Below are 26,648 nucleotides of genomic sequence, written 5' to 3' on the forward strand. Positions count from 1 at the left end.
TTTTTTCACTTACCCCTTTGTTCGGAAAAAGAGTCATTCACAGGAGTAATGGCCCTGCAACCTTACTGAGTGCAAATGACTGAGATTAGACTGCACGTCGGGAGACTGTTTATAATAAGAGTTGAAACTGCGTCACTGAGAGCTTGATTCTGCCATGCATGTGAGTAGAACCTTGTGCCTTAAGCAGCCCCAAGGAAACCAATGGCCAGATCCAACTCTCAGAGTCAGTCAATTAACTATGCCGATGTCATTAAAACAATCTAACCTCCCTAGTACAAACAGTTACACTGCTATAAAAGCTTAGAGCTTATACCTGTACATGAAGGGAAATATATTATATTGATATAAGGCACCTTTTTAGTGGTAGAACTGTGTCCACATTACGGATTGAACTGGTACAGCTATTTCAGTAAACCGCCCCATCCAGCAGGCAATTATATCAGTAAAACAAAGGTGCAGATTTCAGAATTGTATTCAGTTCCTAACACCCCTAAAATGTCACGACATTCAAGATCAGCGGTTCTGGGTGGGGCTGGCTTGCAACGTTTAAATCAGAACTTGCCCAGCAGACCCAGCATTCTGGTGTGGCCCCAGCTCTGCTCCTCGGTTCCTGTAGGCCAGAGGACTGATTTGATTGTAGGCCTGTTCAGAAATTGCTTTCAGTGAGTAAGAAAATCCAGCCTTTAATTTAAATTAAAGCATTTGCAAAGTGAAAACGTGACCACTGCCAACTGCGGTTGCGTGAGCAAAACCCAAAGTCAACAAATTAAGGAGCAGAAAACCCGGCGGTTTCTGGGGATTTCAGCAAAGCCCCCAAACCACTAGTACGCTGCTGAAAACGCTTTACATTGGCTACTGCCCTGTTATGTTATCAAAATGCAGACAGCAGTAGTGCCAGAGGCCTTGGCTTTGCGAGGAAAACCAGCCACCAGTCTCTTTGTTCTGTGTTTGTACAGCTCCCAGCACAATGGGGTCCTGCACCATGACCAGGGACCCTATCTCTCCCTTCCCATTATAGTACTATCTGCGCATCTCACAATCTTTAATGTATGCATCCTCACTATACTCCTGGGAGGTCAGGCAGGGCTATCATCCCCATTGTACAGATGGGAAACTGAGGCACAGAGTGAGACTAAGTGACTTGTCCAAGGTCACTCATGGATTCTGTGGCAGAGCAGTGGCTAAATCCTAGGCTAGTGCCCTAACCATTAGACCATAATGGGGACAGAACTCAGGCGCTTTTACCACTTGCTGTCTAACCCTAAATGCCCAGTACAGTCCCACTGGTCAAGAGTTTTAGGTCCCTAATTTCCTAGTAAGGATGGAGCCAACCAGGGTCTGAGTCCTCGTTGCCTCATACCTTTGTAGCCATTTGCACCTGTGTACAGTGACTACAAAGCCTGGCCTGTGCAAAGTTGTACCCATTTACCTAAAGCTGTTTAGATAAATCAGGGCAACTTTGCATATGGACGCTCAGATTGGTTTAAACCTGGTTGATGGTGATTTAGCTTGTACTTTACATCAGCTAAACCAACGTAAGTCAGATTTAAACCAATATGAGTAACACCCACACACAACATTGCACCAGTTTAACATCACACTTTCATTTACTTCAGTGCAACTCCCACGTGCGGACATACTCCAAGTTGCTACTGATTGAGAACAGCAGCATTTTATACTCCACCTAGGTGTGGATGGCTGCAGGAGGTCCAAAGCGGTGGAGGATGACTCAGCCCACAAGCTCCTCCTTGTTCCAGTAGAGACAGGATGAAAAACCACTTTCTAAGCATTCAGTTAGTGGGCCTGATTCACTGCTCACTAAAGTCTCAGGGAGTTTCCCCAAGGACTTTGCTGGCTTTTGAGTCAGGCCCATGACTGTCAGGTTGGAGAACTCTAGGGATCAGCAGGATTCAGGTGCAGTCTGTGTTACAATCCTGGATCTCTCCTCACTTTGGTGAGTTCCAAATCAAGGTTAAGGCACGAATACAAGTTCCCTACCGTCTTTGGTTGATCCTATTCACGGGCGGTTTGCAATATTCTTCAAGGGAACAGGGAATGGCTGCAATATAAATTACGTCGCCTCCAGCCCCCACCCTCCTGGCAAGACACCGGCTACCTGCACACAACTATCTGCATATAACATGGCCCCCACTATAACTGCATCTGAGCACTGACATGCAGCACTGCCAGGCACCAGGCCACTGTGCACTGAATGCCCACCGATGATGTCACCATGCAAACAGCCAGGCTCTGCGTAGAGTCAGCAGAATGGTGAAAGTTGGAGCAAGAAAAATAGCTACCGCGACCACTCGTCCCTCCACTCAGCCACTTGGAAGTTTCACCTGAAGGTCTGGGATAAGGCCAGGGTTAGAGAATATTAAATGCTTGCTGGCAGGAATCCTACTAAGAGGAGTGCTTCCTGCATAGCACCATTACTGCCCAAACCTCAGTACTCTCGGCAGTACTATTTCTCTTTCAGCTCCTTTCTTCCCTCCTCAGTTAGCTTAAAAGGGCTTTCGTTAGCATGTGCCCCAGATGAAAGAGGGGGAAAAAATCTCATTCTCCAAACTATACCAGCTGTATTATTATTTTTATAAATAAGGAAGCTTACTTTAACAAAGAAATTGACACCACTAAATAACCCCATTTCCCTACTGCTATTTTTCTAACTAGAAATGATGGATGAGTGGGGGTTTGGTTGCTCTGGGTTGCACCTGGTTTTAAAAATAATCACATAAACACCAGTGACTTTACCAGGATCACAATGGCATTACATAGGCAAGTGATAACCTCCCCTCTGCCCCACGCAAGCTTGCAGGGAATGTCATTTCAAAGGGAAGCACCCTTTGCTAGAGAAAGCGTTTCTGCACCCAGGAACTGGGCTACTGGAGGGACCCCTTCGCAAAGCTGACATTCCCGGTGCTGCCTGAATTAGCGTCTGTGGATGGGTCTCACCCATATGGTTCTTAGCCTGCCTGCAGCTTTTGGTCAGAGGTTCAGCCAGCAGCAGGTTTCTCTTTATCCTCTCAGGCACAGGTCCCTCCAGCCACCACCCCAGCTTCCATCCTTGGTAGCTCTGTGCAGCTTCTGCAGCTCCTTCCAGTACTCATTCAATTGCCTCTTGCATCCCAGCCACCACCCACTCCTCCAGCTTCCCAGGGCCCTTCCAGAGCAAAGTCACTTCCTCGGAACCGCCTTAAATAATTCTTCTCCTGGCAGCTGCCTTGCCTGACCCGGCTCCATAAACTCCTGAGTTAAGCATCTCCTCCGAAGCACTGCAATGCAGCAGTCACTGACCAAGCTGAAGTTCCCTCATCCACTTCATGACACACAGACACACACACAAAGCCCCCCATAGGAAACAAACTGGGCCTGCCTTCCTGGCCTGCTTTCTCTCCCCCCACCAGCCCTGCTGTTATCACCAGGAGAGCCCTACCTGACCCGACGGTCTGCCCGGAACTTTAGCATTGTGACAGGTCCCCTTCCTGAGCTCAGCAGGGATCCCCAGCTACAACCATCCCGTGGGAGAGAGGTATGTCTTCCTGCCACTCCAGTGGCTCTTCTATTGCATTAAGCAATGTACCGTGGGGGATGATCCTGCACTGGCAGGGAGACGTCGGAGTGGGTGATCTAATGAGCTTTCCATCCTTATCTTCAACTTGTCTGATTCCCTTGAGTTCAGTGCTGGTTGCATTTACTTCCCGCTCCTTCTCTCTCTCCCCTTTCTTCCTGGGCACACGCAGGGGGGAGGAAGGCATTCATTCTCTCTAGGCAGCGGGGTCTATTCTAGCCCTGTCTCGGCTCATCATTCAAAGCGAACGACGCTCGCAGCCTCGTGTGCAGGAGCAGCCAGCAGGCACACCGAGCATGGAGTGAAAAAAAAAGATTCCCAGCATGGTTCCCCAAGGAGAGAAAGGTGAAGGGCAGAGACACTGCCACACACACATACACACACACACACACTCATGCGTCAGGTGCCGACAGAGGAGGATTTATGCTGCAGCCTGACCCTACCCACTTGGGCACAAGGAAGCAGCTCTTTGCCAGGCTGAAGGCGAAAAGCGGAGGGCGCTTGGAGGGCCACCCTGACCCCTCCCAGGGAATCATTCTTATCCCATGCTGGAGAAATCTGCAGCTCAGCGAGAGAAGGAGCATGCTACGGGGATGGGAGCGATTAGACAGACACACAGACCGACCTCTGTCAACAGAGTAAATTGCAGACACACTGAGCAGATGTTTACTGCTAACCTGGGTCATGGCACAGGATTTATTAAACTGGGCCCACCCCCTGCTGCTCTTTTTTATACAATCACTCATCTTCAGACAGTTCTGATGTAGCCTTATATTCCTCTCTGCACCTAGTCACTATTGTTTCTTCATGAGCAAAGGCCCAGTGATATCATTTTAGGAAGGGAGCGTGGCCTGAGAGTCAGGACTCCTGGGTTCAATTCCTGACCAAACTGCCCTCTAGAGTAAGCACTAGCACAGGAGGCTGGGAGGCAGAAGAACTGGGTTCTCCTGACAGTGGGACCGATAGCAAGAATGCTTCCCTTGCTCACAGAGGGGGATTGTTGGGGTTCATAAAGCCCTTTGCAACCCCAGATTTAAAGGGGAAAGCACTAGAGGCCGGGTGCGCGGCACTGACACAGCCACTCACTCTCCCCCTTGGGCCAGCACTTTAAAAAATACATTTCAGTCCATCCCGATTGTTAGTATTAGAAGCTGGGATGGGGAGGGGGGCAGGGGGGATTGAAGCAGTGACATTTAAAAGAAACCTCCAAACAAGGAAGTAGCGCTTGGGATACCAGCTGGCTTATATCACACAGTATTCACTCCCCCTTGCCAGGATCACAGCAGTACAGCCAGCCCGGGGCTGTGAGCACCTTGGCACACTACTGCTGCAGAGCTCTGAGGAGGCGCTACTTATCGAAAGGGTGTCACGAGTAGCCGATGAATTGGCGCGTCTGCTGCCATCACATCATTCTCCTGGGTAATTCCGAAAGGCCATTGCTTCCTGGAAGCCCTTAAAACCAAGCCAGCATCCCGAGGGGACAGGCGACAGCCAATGCAGCAATGCTGAGCTTGGGCAGGGAGACAAAGACTCTCAGGCCAGAAGGGACCATTATGCTCATCCAGTCAGGCCTGCTGCATGACCCAGGCCAGTGGGAGGGCAGGCAGGCCTGGAGGATGGATGCTCATCCCTCTTGTTGCTCTATAATCTGCAGCATCTGTGCAGACAGTTGATAGAAAGACCACCACCTATGGAGATATCTGGATATGTAGCATTGTGTGTGAATCAGTTAATTCACTGCCACTGGCTGCTGGTGTGCAGCTCCTGACACTTCTAAGCTGGAGGGAGCAACATCTGTTGCTTCCAAGGAACAGCCTCTGGACAACACAGGTGTCCCGCCCTCCTTGGCTGCACTGAGAGTGGCAGCCCAAGGGGAAACCTTTAAGATGCAGGGAGTGGACATGGAATGATCTGACTGGACTCTTCACCACCACACATGTATGTGTGCTTGGATGTGACTCCATGTTACTGGGGTTCCCTGAGCTTTAGCTGGAAACAGCTCATCCTGGGCCTGGGGCCCTCACATGGAGGAGTTAATCCTAAACAAATGAACTGGGCTATAAACACACAGCAGGTTCCTCATCCATCCCTGGTGTGAATCAAATGTAACCTCATGGACGTCTGTGGAGAGAAGAGTCAGGCCCAGCAACACTCACATGTTAGCCCCAGCCCCATTCGGCACAGTTTTTAATGACTGGGGAAACGCTTCTAGCCACTGATCATCAGACTGATGCCTAGATTCTGTTCATCCAGACAACGGCCAGTTTTGTTAATTCCATCGGGAATTCAGTCCCACTCTCGACTGGATGCGTAACAGAGAAACCCCACACATGCTCCTCTAAGCCTTGAATGCGTCGGCACTGTGATGGCCCAGCTGTGCTCACGGAAGGCGCTTTCTCCTCTCCTCATGGCAGTTACCGGATGAGTTGGACTCCAGAGATATCTCCTCCCCTGGGCCCCACGGAGAGCAGTGCCAGCAGAGGAAAGGCTGCCTAGTGCTTAGAGCAGGGCTGTGTTGTTAGCCACAGGGAAGAAGGAGTCAATGAATGATTTGCTCAAGGCCACTCACTGAGTCGGGGCAGAGCCAGCATTCAAATTCGGGAACACCTGGCTCCTCTGCCTGTGCTCAGGCCGCTAGATTTCATCCTCTCCAGGGCATCCCTCTGGCTAATGGCAGCAGTGGGAGAAGTTTGGATGTTCAAGGCACGTACCGATTAAGTTACTCATCTCAGTGGGGTGGGGAGGGAATCTGAGAGGATGGAGGATCGAAAGTGGGGAGTAACGGACTCCCTGGTGGAGGGAACTCCGGATGCGATCAGTGTGCCGCACTGATGGCCCTAATGCTGGGGCATAATACAGGCTGCCAGTTAAGAAGGGTTTCTAGGGTACAGCAAAGGGTACAGGGAGAGCCTCTTGCCTCCACAGCAACGTGTACCTGAGTGACAGGTTAACCACCAGTGCTTGGCAGCCAGGCCAGCAATGGAGGAAACGCCACAGAGGTCACCTCAGCATTCTCCTTGGGTTTATGCTGGGCTTTAGGAGGAGCGGAGCAGCCTGTCCTTAGTTCCTCGTTCATCTCCCCTTCTCTAAATCACATGCATCTGCCATTTCATGCTCCAGCACCATCAATCCAAGCCAATAAGGGACAGAGCTGAGTATCTATAAAACTCCCCACACACGTGACATGCATATCCCCCATCCTCTTTGCAACCTGGGACAAGGGGAGGTGTCCCCCACAAAGCAGTTGTCTGTTTCCTAACCAATGCTGCTTGCCTCTGGAACGTCCTGATAACTAGCCAGTTTCACAGGCGCATAAATGTCTCGTATTTTCTCCAGTTATAAATTTTTGTATTACAGGAGCACCAAGACGCCCCAAAGACGATTGAGGCCCCATTGTGCTAGGTGGTATATATACACATATACAGCACAGGGCCTGCTCCAGCTTTTTTGCCACCTCAAGTAGCGAAGAAAAGAAAAAAACAAAGAAAAAAAAACCAATCGAGCTGCTGCGGAAGTGCCGCCGAAGAGGAAGAGACTGAGTGAAGGACCCGCCGACGAAGCACTTGAGCTACCTACCACCAAAGTGCCATCAAAGACCCGAACGTGCCGCCCCAATAAAGGACAGACTGCCGCCCCTTTCTATTGGTCGCCCCAGGCATCTGCTTCCTTTGCTGATGCCTGAAGCCGGCCCTGATACAGCAGAACCTTAGAGTTATGAAAACCAGAGTTACAAAGTGACTGGTCAACCCCACACCTCATGTGGAACCGGAAGGACGCAATCAGGCAGCAGCAGAGACCAAAAAAAGCATATACAGTACAGTACTGGGTTAAACAGAAGCTACTAAAAATAAAGGGAAAGTTAAAAAAAAAAAAAGATTTGACAAGGTAGGAAAACGGTTTCTGTACTTGTTTCATTTAAATTAAGATGGTTAAAAGCAGCATTTTTCTGCTGCATAGTAAAGTTCCAAAGCTGTGCTAAGTCAAAGTTCAGTTGTAAATGTTGAAAGAACAACCAGAATGTTTTGTTCAGTGTTACAAACAACCTCCATTCCTGAGGTGCTGTAACTCTGAAGTTCTACTGTAGTGAGAGCCTCCGCCCAAAACAGCTTAGCGTCGAAATAGACAAGACAAAGGATGGGAGAAAGGAAATATTATTACCCTAATTTTACAGACAGGGGAGGGGGAAGAGAAATTAAGTGACTTGTCAAGGTCACACAGATTAGACCCAGCTCTCCTGAGTCCCAGCCCACAAGACCATCCTGCTCCGAATAGACTAGACATCTTACATGTATGGTACACAGTGCCTTTCACCCGAGATGCATTCCCTGCTCTGAAAAGTGTACCAGCACCTCTGGGGGGGTGTGAGAGCGAGAAACCAACCAGGGGAAACATGGACCCAGAGCAGCAGGACAAACTCCCTGTCATCATCACTAAAACAGCTCTACTTAGGCAGAGGAACTAACGGGGCTTTGGTTTTAAGGTGCTTATCATTAAGGCTGAGCTTGACAGCAAAGCACTGAGGAATCTATACTAGGCCAAGATGAAGCATGCCCCACTGCTCAGTCACTGATGCCATCTCCCTCAAAGTCCCCTGTTTACCTAGTGACCTTGGCCCATCCTCTTTAGATTGTGAAATCTACCAGGGTCTCACCCAACAGGTGCCAAGGGTGCAGTTTATCTCCCATGCGTCACCCAGCCTGGGCAGTAAAACCAGAATGGTCACTTTCCTAGTCAGTTTCAGTGGGCAGCAGTATTGTATATTTAATGATCATTTGACAGAGCTGAGTACACAGTGGGTCACCGGAAGCTCACGCTGCTCGGAGCACCAACCGTTTTCGTTATGAACCATAACATCCTTATCATGATCCCGCCCACAGCTGGGAATGCACAGTCCCTGCTGACTGGCTGACACAAGCCACAGCCCTTTCAAAACATACTGCCCCGGCACTCACGAACACCGCCTACAGATGATGCGGTGCACTGCTCGGCTCTGTGCAGAGAGACGCTCTACTCCCTCTCTAGTGCATTTACACAACCACCCAGTGAGAGGAGGGGAGGTATATTAGGTCTCAGCTTTCCCGATTTCTTTTCAACTCAGTTCTGTCTCTGGTGAGTTGACCAAGGTAAAATACTATGGTGACTTCCCAGCGACATCATCTCCTTAGCTGAAAATCAATGACAACCCTTCACTGGTGTATTACCCCCTACATAAGTATCTCTTCTATGCACTACACGGGCCTTCATAAAAATCCCCTCTGTGCACAACTATTCAGAAACACCCCCCCTCCGTGCAAGCTAACCTCCATAAACAGAGTCAGCCTAACACCCCAGCTGCTCTACGGCTGGAGATGTGTCAACAGCAGTGGAGACGGGCTTAACCCAAAGCACAAAGCACCTCAGCACAAGATAAAAGCAACAGTTTCTGCAGTGGAGCTGGAATTTAGGAACAAACATCCATGCATGTACGTATATCCCAAGTGGGTGCTAACACATTGGCAATGGTGTGCCCAACAGGAATCCCCCTTCAGAGCCCAGCCTGCCCCCTCCATCTCCAGTGTGTGAAGAACTGAACAAGAGCAGACGTGCTCCCAGCAGCTTCGTGAAAATATGTGGTGGGTCTCTAGAAACAGGTCAGAACCAGCAGCCTGGATTCAAGCCCTCCCAAACCTTGGGAAATTTCAGATCTAGATCCAAGCCTGAATTTCTCGGCGGCGCATGGGTCTAGCTCTGCTCTCCATGTACAACTCAGCCCATTTCAGGGTCATTAAAACCAACATGGTGGGTATGTACGCACGCATGTACACGGTGTCCTGCACACAAGATCAGCTCAGTGCAGTTCCGTACATCAGAGCCTCTAACGTTAGCGTACAAATGCCCTAAATAGGCAGTTCAGCAGTAAAGGGTGGCCCTACCCAGCTTCCGACTACAGCTGACAGAAAAGTGCCAATTATTTTTCCATGGGGAATTTTGAACATATTTCATTTTCATTCAAATTTCCCATGTGTTTTTCCCTCCAATTTTTGAAAACTGACTACTTTTAACTCAATATTCAAATTTGTTTTTCCTCAAAAAACCCAAATGTTTAACTGAAAATGAAATAAATGTTTTCTACATAACCATTTTTCACAGAAATTATGTTTCAACAGATACATTTTGACCAGCTCTACCATCATACTCATTCTCCACTTGTATCTTCATGAGATGTCTGAGATGGCATTAACATAAGAGCATAAGAACGGCCATACTGGGTCAGACCAAAGGTCCATCTAGCCCAGTATCCTGTCTACCGACAGTGGCCAGTGCCAGGTGCCCCAGAGGGAATGAACAGAACAGGGAATCATCAAATGATCCACTCCCTGTCGCCCATTCCCAGCTTCTGGCAAACAGAGGCTAGGGACACCATCCCTGCCCATCCTGGCTAATAGCCATTGATGGACCTGTCCCATGCACCAGGAACTTATCTAGTTTTTTTCTGAACTCTGTTATAGTCTTGGCCATCACAACATCCCCTGACAAAGAGTCCTACAGACTGACTGTGTTGTGTGAAGAAATACTTCCTTTTGTTTGTTTTAAACCTGGTGCCTATTAATTTCATTTGGCGGCCCCTAGTTCTTGCGTTATGAGAAGGAGTCAATAACACATCCTTATTTACTTTCTCCACACCAGCCATGATTTAATAGACCTCAATCATATCCCCCCTTAGTCGTCTCTTTTCCAAGCTGAAAAGTCCCAGTCTTATTAATCTCTCCTCATACGGAAGCCGTTCCACACCCCTAATCATTTTTGTTGCCCTTTTCTGAAGCTTTTCCAATTCCAATAGATCTTTTTTGAGATGGGGCAACCACATCTGCACACAGTATTCAAGATGCAAGCGTACCTTGGATTTATATAGAGGCAACATGATATTTTCTCTCTTATTATCTATCCTTTTCTTAATGATTCCCAACATTCTGTTCACTTTTTTGCCTGCCGCTGCACATTGGATGGTCTCACGACACGTGGAAGAGCCCTAGGGTGACTACAGGGTCCTTTATCAATCAATGGAGGCCACCGATGGATTTAAAGTACCTGTGAGCCAAGCCCTGGGTCAGATCCGGAGTTAAACAGAGCAGAGGGTTACCTGGGAGTCTCCATTCAAGTATTCCCCAGCTGTGTCTAATTTGACTAGCTTGTGTTGTGTTCGGGTGGCATTGTTCCTAACTCAGATACTGTGCCTTATGCTCCCTGTCAGCATTAATAAAGGTGTCAGTCACAGTGTTAGTTAGCCACCTAATCAAGATCTGCTTGGCAGTATTAGGTGACCAAGGAACAGGCAGGGAGTGGTCTGATCTACCCGCCCTCCACCTCCATCTTCCTGCCCTTGTGGCAAGCAGGCATCATGTTTAGTCTCACCCCAGGGAAAGAGTTAATCTGCCAAAGGCTGGGGATATTTGAATACTGGCAGACGGAACAGGCAGTTTCCGAGCAATGGCTGAGCCCAGGCACCAGGCACAGCCAGCAGGCATCAGTGGGTAAGGACTGTACTGCACCCTGGTTGAGGTGAGGGTAGCACACACAGTGAGCGTCAGCCGGAATCACCGTCCAGGTTGTGGGCAAGGGGCTGCACTGCAAGCGAGTCAGCTCCAGGGTAACAGACGCAACCACCTGGGCTGCATCCTTCCATGGATCCCTAGACACGCAGCAGCATACCCGCTGGCAGTCTCATCTTCCCTCCATGCAATATTCATGGGCTCAGTTGTTGATGCATCAACATGACACGCATCCTACCAGCCAACTCTCCACCCGCCATCTGGGGCGTGGTTTGATTTCTTTGGCATGAGGCCTCGCCCGAGTTCCTGCAAAGTTTTGTTTTCCTAGATTTTATTCTTTTTTATTCTTCCCTCCCCCCTCCTGTGCACCACAAGCAAGGCCTAAGGGCAGGGTGATTTGTGAGCAGGCCGTTCTTGGCAGGAGCTCTGCCACATCCCTCTCACCTCCATACGGCCATGTTGAGAAGCCACCTGAACAAAGCTATGGCCATCGCAATACCCCTGGGGCTCAGCAAGCAGCAGGATGGGCTTCCAGCGAGGCCTGGGTGCAGTCACCTGTGCCCCTGCCTTCCTCTCTGAATCACAGCCAGCCCCTCACCCACTCCCAGCCTCACCTGCCTCGAGCTAATTGGCAGCTGCTGCCGGCAGTTTACAAAGTGACTCAGGTTCCTCTTTAATTACACTGGACGCAGGGGAGGCGGGCACCAGCCACATGGCTCACTTCTGTGCTTCTCTGTAAACCTAATGAGCAGGATACACACCACCCAGCAGTGACTCTGGGGACACCTGCATCCTAGGACATGGTGGGGTGCACACCAAGCCACTGCCAATGGCCTCGGTGTGGGCCCTGCTGGAACCGTAACCCTTCAGGGTGCCTCTCAATACTCTCATTTTGGACAGACTACAGTAAATCACAAGACTGGAACCTACCTGCGGAAATCCCGACAATCAACACAAAAATCAGGCTTCCTGGGACAGAGATCGCTGGGTAAAGCTAGCTCGACTGATTTTCCACTGACTACGCTGATGATGACCTTACAACACCTTTCACCTGAAGGATCTCAACCCTGATGCCCATATCAAATTCTCTGGAGCCAGAGGGGCTCTGCGAGTCATTGCAGGATCTGGTTTTTAAGTGGGTCTCTTCATAACAGCCAACATGTTCAACAGTGGCCACCAATTCTGCCTCCTTTGGGCACTCAGCACCCCTGAAAATCAGGCCAAGGCATCTCAAGGTGCACATTCACAAACTGAAAAATCAGTGGTCATTTTGCAAAGTTTGGCTGAGGGTTTGTATCCCCACCACTGAGATGCAGCCACCTCTGGGTTGAGACAGGACAGCTGTTTACCTATCTCCCAGGGATACTGTCTGGGATTAGCCAATTAACCAAACTCTACACCCAGCAACCAGCTTGGGACAGGAAATGAAGAGAACCCCCCTGGCCTATTGAAACTGTGATGGGGAATTCAGGTACAGAATTTAACTCTGCCTACTTTATACATGAACCTCTGTGTGACTTAGGGTATGGCTACATTTGGAATTTCAAAGCGCTGCCCCGGCAGCGCTGCGGGAGCGCTGCCGGGGCAGCGCTTTGAAGTGTGAGTGTAGTCAGAGCGGCAGCGCTGGGAGAGAGCTCTCCCAGCGCTGCATGTAAACCACATCCCTTACGGGTGTAGCGTGCAGCGCTGGGAGCCGTGCTCCCAGCGCTGCTGCCCTGATTACACTGACGCTTTACAGCGCTGTATCTTGCAGCGCTCAGGGGGGTGTTTTTTCACACCCCAGTTGCAGCGCTGTAAAGTGTGAGTGTAGCCAAGGCCTAAGGCAGCATCCAAGCCCCATGGACAAGACATGCAATTGCAATGACAGGGTGTCATTACAAAGGAGGCAAAGATGGCCTGGAATAGGAGGTGCTCGCAGCTAATGGTGGGATGGAATGACCTTCTCCCACCACCCCTGTGAAACCCCAGTCAGACACTAGCTGCCCACCCCCTTGTTTTGGATCATTTCCATTTCTCCCTGCAAAGGAGTTGGCAGGAGTGAGGGCCACTCCTGTGAGCCGCTGGTGCCGTCACTAAAAATACACCGTGATTCAGGTCCAACAGGCCCATGCCTGCAGGGCTGCAGCTGGTGGTTTCCCCTTCGTTACATAATTGGTTCCTTGAATTTGGCTGGTTATATTCACAGAGCGGGCACCAGCCGTGTTGCCCTCCATGGGGATGCAGCGCCTTCGATAAGCAGGCACCGGACCAGGGCAAGACTCACCCAAGCTGTTCTGAGCTACGGCAAACCAGCCTGTGGCATTGGCGCTATCTCCGCTGTTTGCTTGCCAGCCTTTGGGTGGAAACTGGGAATCTGTGGACGGCACTGGGGCAGGCAGGGAGCGCCGAGTGTGCAAGGTGTGTGTGTGTGTGGGGGGGCAGTGGACGTCCCAGACACTGGCACCAGCATTGGAGGGTGTATGTTTAATAAACACCTCTGGATCAAAACAAGAGGACTCTTCCTCATGCATCTGCCTTCAGCCCTGGAGATGGCTAGATCCCATCCTAAGGTACGGTCTCTCTGGGGCTCACACACCATGAGAGAACGCGTCAGCGTTTGCAGAGAGAGCGAACTACAGCCACCACACCCCTCACCGCTGGCCGGGATTGATGTGGTTAACCGCCCTGATTGACACTTCCCCCCCACCCTACCCGTGTGTGGGATACACAGGCTAATGGAAACCATTTCTCCGAGCCAGGCCCCCGCCCTTGCTGAAACGTCCGGGATTCCTGCAGGCCTGAGGTAATGGTCAGACTGGTGGGGCCTTCATGAAAGGGGAGGGGGAAAAAAAAAATCCAGCCCAACCTGGGCCTCCCCTCTGCACTGAGCCATTTGTATGCTGAGCTCTCAACCCAGGCCAGACGGGAAAGGGAGGTGGAAACTGGGATGTGCGGGAGGGACACAGCCTCCCCTTCCCCAGTTCTCTTACATGTCAGAGCCCATCGTCCAGATCTTCTTTCCATCTCTGAGTCTGCTTCCATTTTCACTGGAGAGGAGCCTGGTGCTCCAGTGAAATCCCACCAGTATCTGCATTAGGTTTATATGAAAGCACAACCCTGTCTGTCTGCTTCAGCACCCCAACCAAATCTAAACACAAGACGCTTCCATTCTGCACCCCACCCTACCGCAGCTGTCCTAGATAGAAGCTGCTCCTCTCCTCTCTATCCCACCCTCTCCAATGCCCTGTTGCTCATGCAGAACAGGCTACCTTGCCCCCACCCCAGAGGCAGCTGCATTTCGGCAGCAGGCACAGCGACTGGTACAAGCACTTTGAGGTAGCAGGGACCACGCAAGTCAGCAGGGGCTGAGGATTGTCAGTGGAGAAAAGTTAATGTTCGTCCAACAATTTGCTGTAACCTTTTCAAAAGCAAAAAATAAAACGATTTGTCTAGAGATTTTGCATATGTTCTTAGACACGGCTCTGGGGCAAGGAGCCAGGCTGCTCTAAACCTAGTGGGGTGGCGTGGCTGCAGTCCAAACCAGGCTTTGGCTTCCTTCTTTGTTTTCCTATCCCTTCCTTCACCTCTTCCCCTCCCCCAAATCCATATCACTCTCCTCTGATTAAGGCATTGCTGGAGCGTTTGGAAGCACTTTTTGCTGAGGAAGCAATTTGCTGCAATGCATTTGGGACCAGAGGGGAGGGCAGCAATTGAACTAAGGACCCCGGGGACTAACTTGAAGTCCGTTCTCAGCACCTGGCCTTCACCCAGTGAATATGTGGGCACATGCCACCCAACGTCACTCAGGCTGCAGCAGACACTTGGATGTCTGTGGTTTTGTTCAAAAACAAACCAACCGATCTCACGAAGACTTGGGCGCATCAGGCTGAATTCTGGTCACGTTTGCCAAGTCCTGAGTGAAATGCCTCTTCACAAAGGGACGGCTTAGCACGGATGTGACACTAGGCAGCCACTTATTGTTTGTACAGCACCTAGCACTGCGGGCCTTGGCTCTAGGACTGGGAACCGCCAGCACTGCTGCCATACAAATAATAATCAGCCACACATCAAAATGCTTTACTCAGGGAGAGAAGTATTGTTACCTCCCCATTGTGGAACCTGAATAAGGACACCTGGGCTCTAAATCCAGTGTAGCCAGAGCTCCCGTTTGCTGATATATCTCCTAGCTGCCCTGAACAGCTGCTAATTCCTTGCATGCTTTGACACCATGGCACCATAGGCTAGAGCTGTCAGATTGCCCCAGCTAATTAATGTAGGTCAGGTTGGTTCAGTTTGTGGATAGGAGACTTGCAAGGAGAGCCACTGCAGAATGCTAGATGACTTCCCTCCACTAGTACAGCAAATGAAAACCCAAAAGCTGCCGCCCCCTTGTGGCCGGTGAAGATCTGGAACTTGACGCAACTGTGGATTCCTGCAAGGCAGGAAGTTAGGTCAGAGTCTCTCCTTGTGTTTTACAGATGGAGAAAACGAGGCAGAGAGCAGGGATGTGCCTTGCCCAAGGCCACCCAGCGAGTGAGTGGCAGAGGCAGGTCTGCCGCGTCTCAATCCTAAGCTCTAACTACTACACCCTCCTAGGGTCACCAGACAGCAAGTGTGAAAAATCAGGATGGGGGTGGGGAGTAATAGGAGCCTATATAAGAAAAAGACCCAAAAATCAGGACTGTCCATATAAATTGGGACATCTGGTCACCCTACACCCTCCTGCCTTGTGAAACTCTCCATCCCTGGGAACAGCAGCCCCACGGAGAGCACTGCCTAGAACAGGAAGATTTTAAGGGCCCGACTTTCAAAGGAGCTGAGCGCCCAAAGCTCCCATTTGCATCAATGAAAGCTGCAGGCCCTCAGCCACTCTGAGAATCCAGCCCCTAAACATCGATCTACGTTCCAGACGGCCATTGTTTTAAACTCCCACTTCTGCTGAAGCCCAGACCCAGCAGCCTCCCTCTGCCGGCTACCAATCCAGAAGGCATCTATCTGCAGGGCAGCTGCCTCCAGCCCATCAGACAAAAGGACACAGCATGTCGAAGGCAGATAGAGAAAGGGAGGAAAAAGGAAAGGAAACATTCTCTCCTCCACGGCGTGTCTGTGCCCAGATAAACCAGGCATGAGCACAAAAGGGAGGCTTTGTCCGGGGCCGAGGAGCCGGAGGAATCAATCAGCGCACAGCAAGGAGGGAGAAGGCGAGTAGCGGAGCTTTGGAAGGATTTATTATTTTTCCCAAATAATAATAAACTGGCTGCTGATTCTTCTTCTCCTCCCCCCCACCCCCGGCTGTTGGGTTTCTTCTCTGACAGGCATTTTACCCCCTGCCTGGCTTGTTTCTCATCAGCAAAGTGACACCAGCGTATTGGAGGGTATCATTCAAGCCCTGCTATCTAGGGCTGTGGCTTGGAGAAAACACATAGCTGCTCGACTTGCCTTTCCCCATTTGTGGACTGCAACCTCCCAGGGTGGCGGGCAGAGGTGTGTTGTGGTCCTGCAGCCCAGCCTTCTGCTGGATCAGTCACGTCAGGTTGGATTCTGTTCTCAAAGGCCAAAAATCTATGGGCCGGCTTCCCAGCTGGTATTGCCATCAGGAGCGCTGCACTGATTTATACCCGCTTGGGATCTGGCCTTAGGCAGCTCCTGGGTTTTCCTATGCCACCTACCCCCATACTGCCTCAGTGCTTCAAAATTACCCATAAGCACATCCAACTCGGGGCCTCAGAGGAGGAAATGAAAGGGGCTGCAGAAGGCCAAGGAGTTAGGAAATGGAGGAAAGTCCCACAGCTCAGCCAGCCAGCTTGTCAGTCCTCTGTCCCCTCTCACCCCGCCGCTTGCCTTCCCACCAATACAGCTCAAATTCAAAGCCTGAGCTGCCAACATTTTAGACGGGGACTCGGGGAGCTCTTTGGGGCGGGCCTGTCATTTCCTCTGCCTACGTAGTGCCCAACACAACAGGGCCCAGACCTGAGTGGCCTCCAGGCACTGGCCCAATATCAATGTTATACAATAACAATGAGGAGCTACAGGTCTCGAAACGCCAGCCCTGAGCCGATTCCCAGGCTAGGAGGTGCTGAGCTCTTTTAAAAACGTGCCCTGGATGGAGGGTGCTGAGCGCTTGGAAACTGAGGCCCAGGTGTGGAGTTGCACCCAGGGGTTTCTCACAACCATATAAAGTTGGTCAGTGACCCACTCCCCACCTCAGGGTGTGGATCAGTCTCTAATCACATTAGGGAACGGATGACCTTTCCTGCCTCAGGCAGTGGTTTCTCCTTTTTCCCCTGCCACTCAGCTGAGCAGCATTTTCCTCTCTGTGCTCAATCAGCCAAGGTGGGAACTAAGAGCTTTGCATTGCACGTTCACCACCACCTTATCAGTAGATCTCAAAGCACTTTATAAAGATGGTCAGTATCATTATCCCCATTTTACAGATGGGGAAACCGAGGCACCGGATGCGACTTGCCCAAGGTCACCTAACAGCTCAGCAGCAGAGCTGGGAATAGAATCCACAGCCTGTGTCCCAGTCCGGTGCCCTCTCCAGTAGGCTCACCGAGCAGACAGCCTGCACAGCAGAGGCCCCAGCTGGAGCTGGGTCTGCTCACACAGGACTGCATATTCTCACGCAGTGCAGAGCTCAAATGAAAGCAAGCCTATGAACTTGCAGGAATCTTCCTTGGGAATCTCACAACCTGCTCTGGACCTAGCATGGTCATTAAACAGCATAGAGGCTGGGGCTCCTTCCCTTGAGAATCCAATAGCACATGACTTTCATCAGAAATCTGTGGGAATGACAAGACTGTGGCATCCTGTGGCACCAGCCAACCTGAGCAGTTTACCATAGATATAAGAATAAGTACGCTGGCTACTGAAAGGCAGCCACCTCAGGGGTGGAGTGCAGAAGTAATGCTGCGTAACAGCTTAGGGCAGGAAGAGAAGGATGCCGTGTCCAAATGAAACTTCAGGGGGAATTAGGAAGGCAGAAAGTAATGACCTAAACTGGGATTTGGCCAGGGCACTGCCTACACCCGTGAATGCAGCCAGGGGCAATTTAATGCCCAGGCAAGTCAGGATCATGGATCAGAATGATGCCTCAAATATCACAGCCCCTGACCACAAAGCTGGGGCACTGGTTTGTTTCTGAAGAGAGCCCCATCACACCCACACCACTTCTGGCAGCACCTGGGTGCTATAGTCTGGGTGCTATAGTCTAGGGGATATGAGGAAACCCCAGCCAGAGGGGGCCGGATTGTGAATCGCCAGCATGGACAGATAACACTGAGCCTATGAGAGCCCCTTGTGGAACAGAGAAGAGAAAATCAAGCCAAGTGGGAGCTGCAGCTCCTGCTGCTGTTCTGGCTCAGTGAAAGGTCCATGTGGCTCATAGACTGAAGCTCGCGGCCCTGAGGCCCAGGTGTTGACAGATTGGAGGGGAATTTTAAACATCTCCATCCACCAGGATTAAACAGTGGAAGGTAAAGGGGAAAAGAGAGACACACACAAACTGCTATGTTCGCTGATAGCCAGGAGGGCTGGCAGACGTCCTAGCGAGGACCCTGAGCTAGAGGAGGAAACGGACTCAGGATGACCATTATGTGCAGGAGAGGGAGAGCTGGACCGGCAGCCTGTGAGTCCAGGGCAATGACTGCGCATGCACGGCATGATCTCATCAGGGAGGGGAGGCCCCAGATTAACGATTCACCGCTGCTCATTACTCACATCTACTGATGAGCAAAGCTTCCCTCTCCCCCCTGCATGATGATGATCACTTGCCTGTGATCGAGCTCATGGGCAACTGTCTGGAGAGACTCGTATTAAAGGGCACCAAGCAGTCTCCTTACAGGGATAGAGGCTTTAACCTGGCTTGGTGCTGTGACCAACTGGCCCCCTTCCCCAGAGGGAACCTTCCGCCTAGGACAGTCCGATGGAGCCAGACCGAGGGGGCTCCATGTGGATAGAGGCATCCCAGCTAGGATTTTCCCCGGCTCTTGGGAATGAAAGGCATTAGATCACAAAGCCTGCCCGCAAGGGCACCACCCTGAGAAGAGAAATGGAGGAATCCTGAGTTGGATTTGACCTCCCTGGACGTGAGTTCCAGGTCTCCTCCCCTGGGCTCTGCTCGGATTCCTGTGCCTACTGAGAATCAGGGGCAGCTCTAGACATTTTGGGGCATGCCACGGGGGGCGCTCTGCTGGTCGCCGGTCCCGCGGCTCTGGTGGACCTCCCACAGGCATGTCTGCGGAGGGTCCGCTGGTCCTGCAGCTCCACCGTGTGGGACCAGCGGACCCTCTGCAGGCACGCCTGTGGGAGGTCCACCGGAGCCGCGGAACCGGCGACTGGCAGAGCGCCCCCCACGGCATGCCGCCCCAAGCACGCACCTGGCGTGCTGGGGTCTGGAGCTGCCCCTGCCTAGAATGGACACTGGGCATAATCCTCAGGAGAAGGCCTGGAACTTGGGTACCACACCCACCTGGAATGGACTCGTTTGTTCCCTGAACTCCTACCCACCATAGGGTATAACTGTGTTTTCCCCATCGCACTCAGCAGTGTCACAAAGGCTGGACGTTCTGGGGACAGGGCGCTGCACCTGCGGGAGACACAACTGACTGAGCTTGTGGGATCAGCTCCAGAACAGCTTTTCCCAGAGTCAAGCAGGGTGGGGGAGGGAGCTGGTTACGGACAGGTCCTTAGAACTGACAGACCTGCTCAAAATTCCCGCACCTTCTCCCCCTCCGCCCCCCCCCCCCCGACTTGGCCAGGCCCTTCTGGCCAATTTTTCTATTGTCTGCTCTCCTCACTCAGACTTGCTGGCCTGGCAGAAGGCAGATGGTGACAGGCTAGGTGCTGCATGGGGACACACCCCTTTGCTTTGCAAGGGGCTCCAGATGCTGGGGGAGGGGGGAGCTGCAAGGCGTACATGCTTGGGGAAATCTCTTCCAAGATGTCAGGCTACCTCTGCATTAGTTTGGGAGCACAGGGACTTTCCAGAGAACACCGCGTTCCTGGCAAACAAACAGCATGTGACTGCATGAAGAACCAGCCCTTCACCACTTTCCAGCTCTGAAACAGACAGCGAGGAGGTGGCACTGGGTGCTTCTATTTTCATCTCCCTGGCAGTGCCAGCTTCACCACAGCCTGGAGATCCTTTGGCAGCTTGAGAAGCAAGACGAGGGAAGGAAACAGAATCAGATCAGCACCCAGGCTGGCTCAGGAGAAAGTGCCCCATGGTGGAGCCTGAGTCTGAAGCCTAGCAGAGGAGGTGGCCAGAAATGCATAGGCGGGTTCAGCAGGGGAGAGACCAGAGTGGCTCTAAGCAGAGCCCTGCCACCCAACCCAAATCCAATGGGATTAGACTGCAAGTGCTGTGTTTGGGTCGCAAAACAACCTGACTCTCTCGGGGTTAACTCGGGTCACCGCTGATGGCCTTCTCCTGCCCGTGGGTTCGGCATGGTGGTGACTGCATGGCCCACTCCTGCCGGCCACTGCCACATTTCTGTATTATGCATGCCACCGAGCGAGCATGGCAAGGCACTGCGCACAGCGCAGCTGGGGGGGAGGGGCGGCCAGCAGGAGTGGGGCAACGCACCTGCCATCATGCCCACCCCACAGACAAGAGGTGGGATCAAGTCAAAATGACGCCACCCTCTCGCACAGGTCGGGTCAGGTGTGCGCTCGGACTTGGGTCAAGCACCATGGCATGACTCGGCATCCCCTCTGCATCCAATCAGCCATGGGGAAACTCAGAGCTGAGGGCGCTGGCCATGCGCCGCCGCCCCCACCACTGCAGTCTCAAGGGCCTGACCGGATTTGGGGAACTCATCATTGCAGGATGGATCTGCCAAAGCAGGGGCTGCCCTGGCCATTCCAGGATGCTTGGCTCCCTTCCAAGCCTCAGCCTCTTGTGCTAGGCTCCAGCCTCCTAGGTGGTCTGCTAGGCTCCATGGTTAACCAGGTTGTTTTTCTTTTCACGGGTAGAACAGAAACTGCTTAAGCGCAAAAAATTCCCTGCTCTGTTTTCAGTTGTCCAATGCAAACAACTGCAAGCTGCCAACCCTGGGGTCGCAAAGAGAACTCCAGGAGAGCAGGCTGGAGCCACACAGCTAGGCTGGCCCTTCCCAAACCTCACTAGGGACAGGGACCTTTGCTGAAATGCACATGGTGAAATCTGCAAAGCAGCTGGGACCTCCCGGATTTCAATGGGAAACAGTTGCAGCAAGGAGAGGCCACGCTGGATGGACGGACAGCCTGTTAGATCCCTGCTTCGGGAATGGTTCACTGAAGGTCTAGGGAAGGCAGGTACAACCCCAGAGCTTGTGTCACTGGCAGCCAGACACTGTACCCAGGTGGTCCCTGGGCTTGCTCTGGGTCTGTGAGAAAGAGACCCTAGTGTTCCTGGCTGCTAGGCTCCTGTCTCCCGTCAGCTCCTTCCACTGCACAGAAAAGCCTGAATTTAGTGCTCACCCAAGGGGCCAGCGAAAAATCTCTTGCAGAGCAAAGGTTGTTCTTTAAGCACTGGTTGAAAGAAATTGCACTGGGAGACTTGGGGATGCTTTAAAGTGGTTGCTCCCAGACCCTAAGCTGCCTGTGAGAGGCAAGACCTCTCTGCGCGCTTAATGGGACTCCATGTGCGCAGAGTAAACACTAGAGTCTGCAGGGAAGGATGCTATAAGCTCAGGCCAGTCAGTTTACTTTACAGACTCCAACAGCACCTTGCTCTTCGCCTTGCTACCATCACTCTCCCGCTCTAGATTTACAGCTCAGGGTAATACCCATCTGCCCTGCCTGGCTGTTTTTACAGCATCTTCTCTCAAATCAACCAGGTTAAGAACAAGGAGTGGCACCCCCACCCCATGTGCTCCTGTGCTGTTCCCCCCACAGAGCAGTTCCTGCAGAATCTGTGGCAGGGACATACCTCCCTGAGCAGTGATCCCTTCCCCACCCCCAACAAGGGGTTGGAAGCAGGGCAGCAGGGTGCAGATGCTGCTGAGGTTTGCACCTGTGTGGCCCACACTATCAAGCTGTGCACTGACTCCCTTGCACACACCCCTCCCAATGCCACCACATCCCCTCTCTGGATTCCCAGCCCCAAACATTGGTGATTTTCATGCTGCCAGAAAATGTTTTCCTTAAAACCCACAAGCGGGTCATTATTATCAATCATTAACAGCCACCTAAGCTACCAGAGGTCCTTAACTCCTTCACTGCCGGATGCCAGCAGGGCTGCCCAAGGCTCCCACACAGCTTGCCCTGTTCTGACCTCTCTCTAAAGGCCAGGCAAGCCTTGCATGTGCTACAGTGGGCCTGCTGGTGCTGTCCCGACCAGACTGTAACACAGAGCTTTTTGGAAGCCCCCACCTTCCACATGGCCAAGTTCATCTCCAGCTCCTCCCCACCCAGGGCCTCCTCCTGGCATTGGGGTAGCCATGAAAGCCAGGTCAGTCATGCATCAGCGTTTCGGCCCATCCAGTGAGCTTATGCTCGCTGGCCCAGCTGGGAAAGACCTAGGCAACACGGGGACTGGCTGAAGTAATGGACAGGCACAAGAGCAGACATGGTCATGCCCAGGTTCCTGGGAGGAGATGGAGGGTGTCAGGGTGGTCTCTGCTAGCTGAGGCTTTTGCTTGCCAGCTTCCACTGGCGTATGCCCTCTCTTGTCCAGAGGGCTAAACTCCACCCTTCCTGTTTCATGGAGTATTCATATAGGACCCCCCGGGGCCAGATTTCCAAGGGCACAGCACCCAGATTTTCCAAAGAGCTCAGCACCCAACATGCACCCAGTGGGGCTCTCAGCAGCTCCTTCCCCCTTTTCTTCAGCTTCACAGCAGGGGTGGCTCCAGGCCCCAGCACGCCAAGCACGTGCTTGGGGCAGCAAGCCGTGGGGGGCGCTCTGCCGGTGCCGCGAGGCCGGCAGGCAGGCTGCCTTTGGCGGCTTGCCTGCGGAGGGTCCGCTGAAACCAGGGGACCAGTGGACCCTCCGCAGGCAAGCCGCCGAAGGCAGCCTGCCTGCCGTGCTTGGGGCGGCAAAATGCCTACAGCCGCCCCTGCTTCAGAGATCCTGCCAGTCCAGCAGTCTGAGCCCCCAACATGCCCTGCCTTCAACCCCTTCTTCCAACCCCAGGCAGCCACGCCCTCTGCTTTCTGCTCACCTAGCAGCCAGAACAAAGGATCACCAGAGGCTGAGCCCAGATCCGCCTTATCTTACCTCCTCTAGCAAGTCAACATCTCCCGGCTGGGCTGTGTGCACTGAACGGAGCTGCACTGCTGAGTCTTAAAGGAGCAGCACCTGCTATGCCTCAGCTGCCTTTAGGAACCACCTGCGAGGCCCAGAGTGGAGCTAGCGCTCAGCTGGATGCTAGACCAGCCCTTCTCCACTGTGACCCTGCTGGCCTCTACAGAATTTAAAGCTTTCACTTCAAAGTTAAATCATGTTTCTGGCCATCGGGGTCATGGAGAAAACCTCCCAGATGTGCTGTGCCCCCGCCTCCAAGAATGCCTGCCTGAAGTGTGAAATAATAGCTCTGAGCTGCCAACATTCGTTTCAAGGAGGTGTTGACTCTGAAACCTAATGATGACAGTTAAACACATTGACTGTGTCACTGCTGATCATTTTACCCAACTGCTCTGTTGTTCTGGGTGGCTCTTGCCTCCCCACTTCCCTCATCCCCTCAGTCTGACCCCTGCCACCCAGGCCCCCAACACCATCACCTCAGGCAGAGCAAATAGACACTCTCGTAAGTCCACTGTTAGGAGGTATATATGTAAGGGCATCCTGATGGCATCCTTGGGCATGAGCAATGCTTATGCCCAGCCCATAGGGCCACACAGCAACTCCATTATTTCATACTGTCTATGGGCCTGTTCCCATAATGACTGCTGAGCACCTGCCCCATGGACCCCACTAGGCTTTCCCTCGAAAGGAGGTGAAGGGAGGAGAGCGCCCTGTCCATGCTATGATGACAAACTGACTGAACTTCGAGGTCATGAGATATGAAACCACTTGCCTCACGGCAGCAGGTTCAAAACCAACTCAGGCCGATAGCAAAGCTGCATGAAGGCTGCTTGGTGGCTCAGTGTGAGATGAGTTTGGTGGGTCTCAGCCCAGCTTCTAGCAGACAGGCACCCCCGATCACACCTGGCTCCCATTAGCCCCGTCACAGGCACTGTCAGCAGAGAGGCCCAGAGCTGAACCATCCATGAAGACTGAGTGACTCTCTCCACCCCAGAGCTGGTCTCATGTTGGATCTGCACATAGCTGGGAGGTGCTGTGCCAGCCTCCAGACCCGTCAAGCCGGATTCTCTCGGGCCAGAAGCTAGGTAGCTCGGTAGCAATTTAACAGCCCTGCATGGTGAAGTTGGGGGTGTGGAGGTGGAAGGGAGGGGGAGGAAACCTTGCACAGAAAAAAGATGACTGAATTGCCCCTTGGACCATGGTGCCATGAGCCAGGGAAGCCCAAGGGTCCACTTGGGGAAAGCTCCTTGCCGCGGCCTGGGTTACTGAGCAGGTGCTAGCAACATTGGCTCCTCCTCAAAGAGAAGGCAAACATGAATGGCCCTTTGGAGCACATGGTCCCCTGGTGCTTGGCTGGCAGCCTTAAAGCTCTGGCAGCAGTGCGAGCCCTCGGAGGACAGCACACACCTCCACGCTTTGCCGCTCTGCTCCCCCATCAGACGTGCCGTCCTGCATGCTGCAAGAGCTCTCCCCCAGCAACGCCTCAGACACCCACCTGGGCCTGACCGGGGCAGAGTGGCAGCTGCAGTGGCGCCCCTACGATGGCTGCCCTCAGCCCAGCAGCTCCTCCCTACGCCTGGGCTCTGTCGCCAGCTTGGGTCAGGGACTAACGCTGCCTCGTTTTTCTCTCTGCTGGGCACAGCCACCAGTGCTGCTTTCCGCCACAGGCAACCTTTTCCGCCCAGGGCTCAGGAAACACTCAGGGCTGGAATAGCAGTGGGGCTGGGACTGAGGGGCGCTGGCAGAGCTGCAGGGGGTGAGGGGAGACCCAGGGCAGGAACAGCAGTGTGGAGCTGGGACGGAGGGGCGCTGACAGAGCTGCGGTGGGGAGGGAGGGGCGAGGGAGGAATAGCAGGAGGTGGCAGGTCAGGAATGGGATGCATTTGGCAGCACTACATGTGATGTGAGGACCCAGGACTGGAACTGCAGGGAGGCTCCGAATCAGGCGGGAGGTGCTCTGGCCTGTGTGGGGAGGAGCCATGGGCTGGAATACCCTGGAATGCTGCCCGTCAGGAGGAGGTGCAGTCAATGGCAGATCCGCGTGGGTGAATCTTGCATGCACTCAGCCTAACTGGAGCCAGGGCTCTCCACCCCCCATTTGGACAAGCACAGAAATGTAATGCAGTCAAAGGCTAGTCTGGCAAGCAGAGCTGCAGTTGGATGCTGTCACCCCGCTCCCTGCCCTGGACACTAACACTGCTCCTCTCATCCCCAGCCTCACACGCCCCTCCAGCTGGAAACAAAACAGCAGCCCACAAATCCCACTTGCATGTGTCCGATCAGCTCCTGGCCAGGAGCCTGGCCGCAAACCCCACACCGGAGAGGCAAAAGGACAAAGAATGCCTGAATGTAAACAGGGCCGGAGAGAGCTCCCCAGGCTCTCTGGACAGAGCTAGCCTGCAGCAAGAAGAGAGATTCTCCTTCAGAAAGGAGCTGCCCTAACAATAAGCCCCCTCCAATGCCATGACAGAAGATGAGGGGCTTCTCTGGCCAGACACAGATTCTGGGGTTGAGGACACCTGGGAGGATTTAGGGGCGGACTCTCCTCTTGTCAATCAGAAGCAACTCCTGTGTGGGGGGTCAATCCGGCCTTTCACTTGCAAGGAGCAATGCCATGCTGCTTATTCTAGCATCAGCTGAGCTGAGGGCACCATTGCACACAGTAAGAGTCTCTGCTTCAATCAGCTTACAATAGACTACACAGACAAAGGGTGTTACAGATGCCAAGAGGCTAAGTGACTTGCCCAAGGTCCCACGAGGAGTCTGTGGCAGAGCCAGGAATTGAACCCAGCTCTCCTGGGGTCCAGGACAATGCCCTGCCCACAAGTCCATCCTCCCTTTCTTATTCTTGGGGCGTTTTCTAGGACTAAGATTTGCCATCTCATATTGTGCCCATCATTCTGACCCACCTCCCTGCCTCCCCCTGGGCAGCCCGAGGAAGGCAGAAACTCTTCCATAATACACTTGAGCCAATTGAGCAATGCAATGCAGGGGGGAAATTCCTTCCACACCCACCCCCTGCAAACTGTCAGTTTAGCCTTGAAATGGGAGATTTCATTACCAGGGCCTGTAATGACAGGACCAGTCAGAGAAGGAAGAGACCGATTAGCTCATTGGCTCCCTTCAGCCCTTAGCCTGCGCTATCTACAAAGGTGATTAATGGCTGTAACATTAGCCAACCCTGTTTAAAATCCAGCTGCAGGATTTGGCTCCCTCTCCCCCAGGGCCGAACGACAGAGTGACACGCAGGGCCAATTCCCAAGGGTCCTACTCAGTTGTCACTTGGGGCACATGCAAGCAGAACTCCCAGCTATCTACCTTAGATAGTTACCTGCCCCCT

At 52.6% G+C, this 26,648-nt stretch overlaps 1 protein-coding gene across 15 annotated transcripts in view; it reads right to left on the bottom strand.

The window, feature by feature from the left end:
- The window catches only part of PLEKHA6 (pleckstrin homology domain containing A6), a 137,629-nt gene that overhangs the window by 55,760 nt on the left and 55,221 nt on the right, over window positions 1-26,648 (bottom strand). For 13 of the 15 annotated variants that reach the window (XM_030561517.1, XM_030561519.1, XM_030561510.1 and 10 more), the window contains exon 1: window positions 3,437-3,850. The exons of the other annotated variants lie outside the window; for them this stretch is intronic. In XM_030561517.1, the coding sequence (XP_030417377.1) occupies window positions 3,437-3,468 (32 nt within the window). In that variant the 5' untranslated portion in view covers window positions 3,469-3,850. Of the gene's footprint in view, window positions 1-3,436; window positions 3,851-26,648 lie in introns of those variants that run through there. 15 annotated transcript variants of the gene reach the window in all.

This window comes from Gopherus evgoodei, chromosome 4 (genome assembly GCF_007399415.2).
Source record: "Gopherus evgoodei ecotype Sinaloan lineage chromosome 4, rGopEvg1_v1.p, whole genome shotgun sequence".
In the NCBI taxonomy this organism is placed as follows: domain Eukaryota; kingdom Metazoa; phylum Chordata; order Testudines; family Testudinidae; genus Gopherus; species Gopherus evgoodei.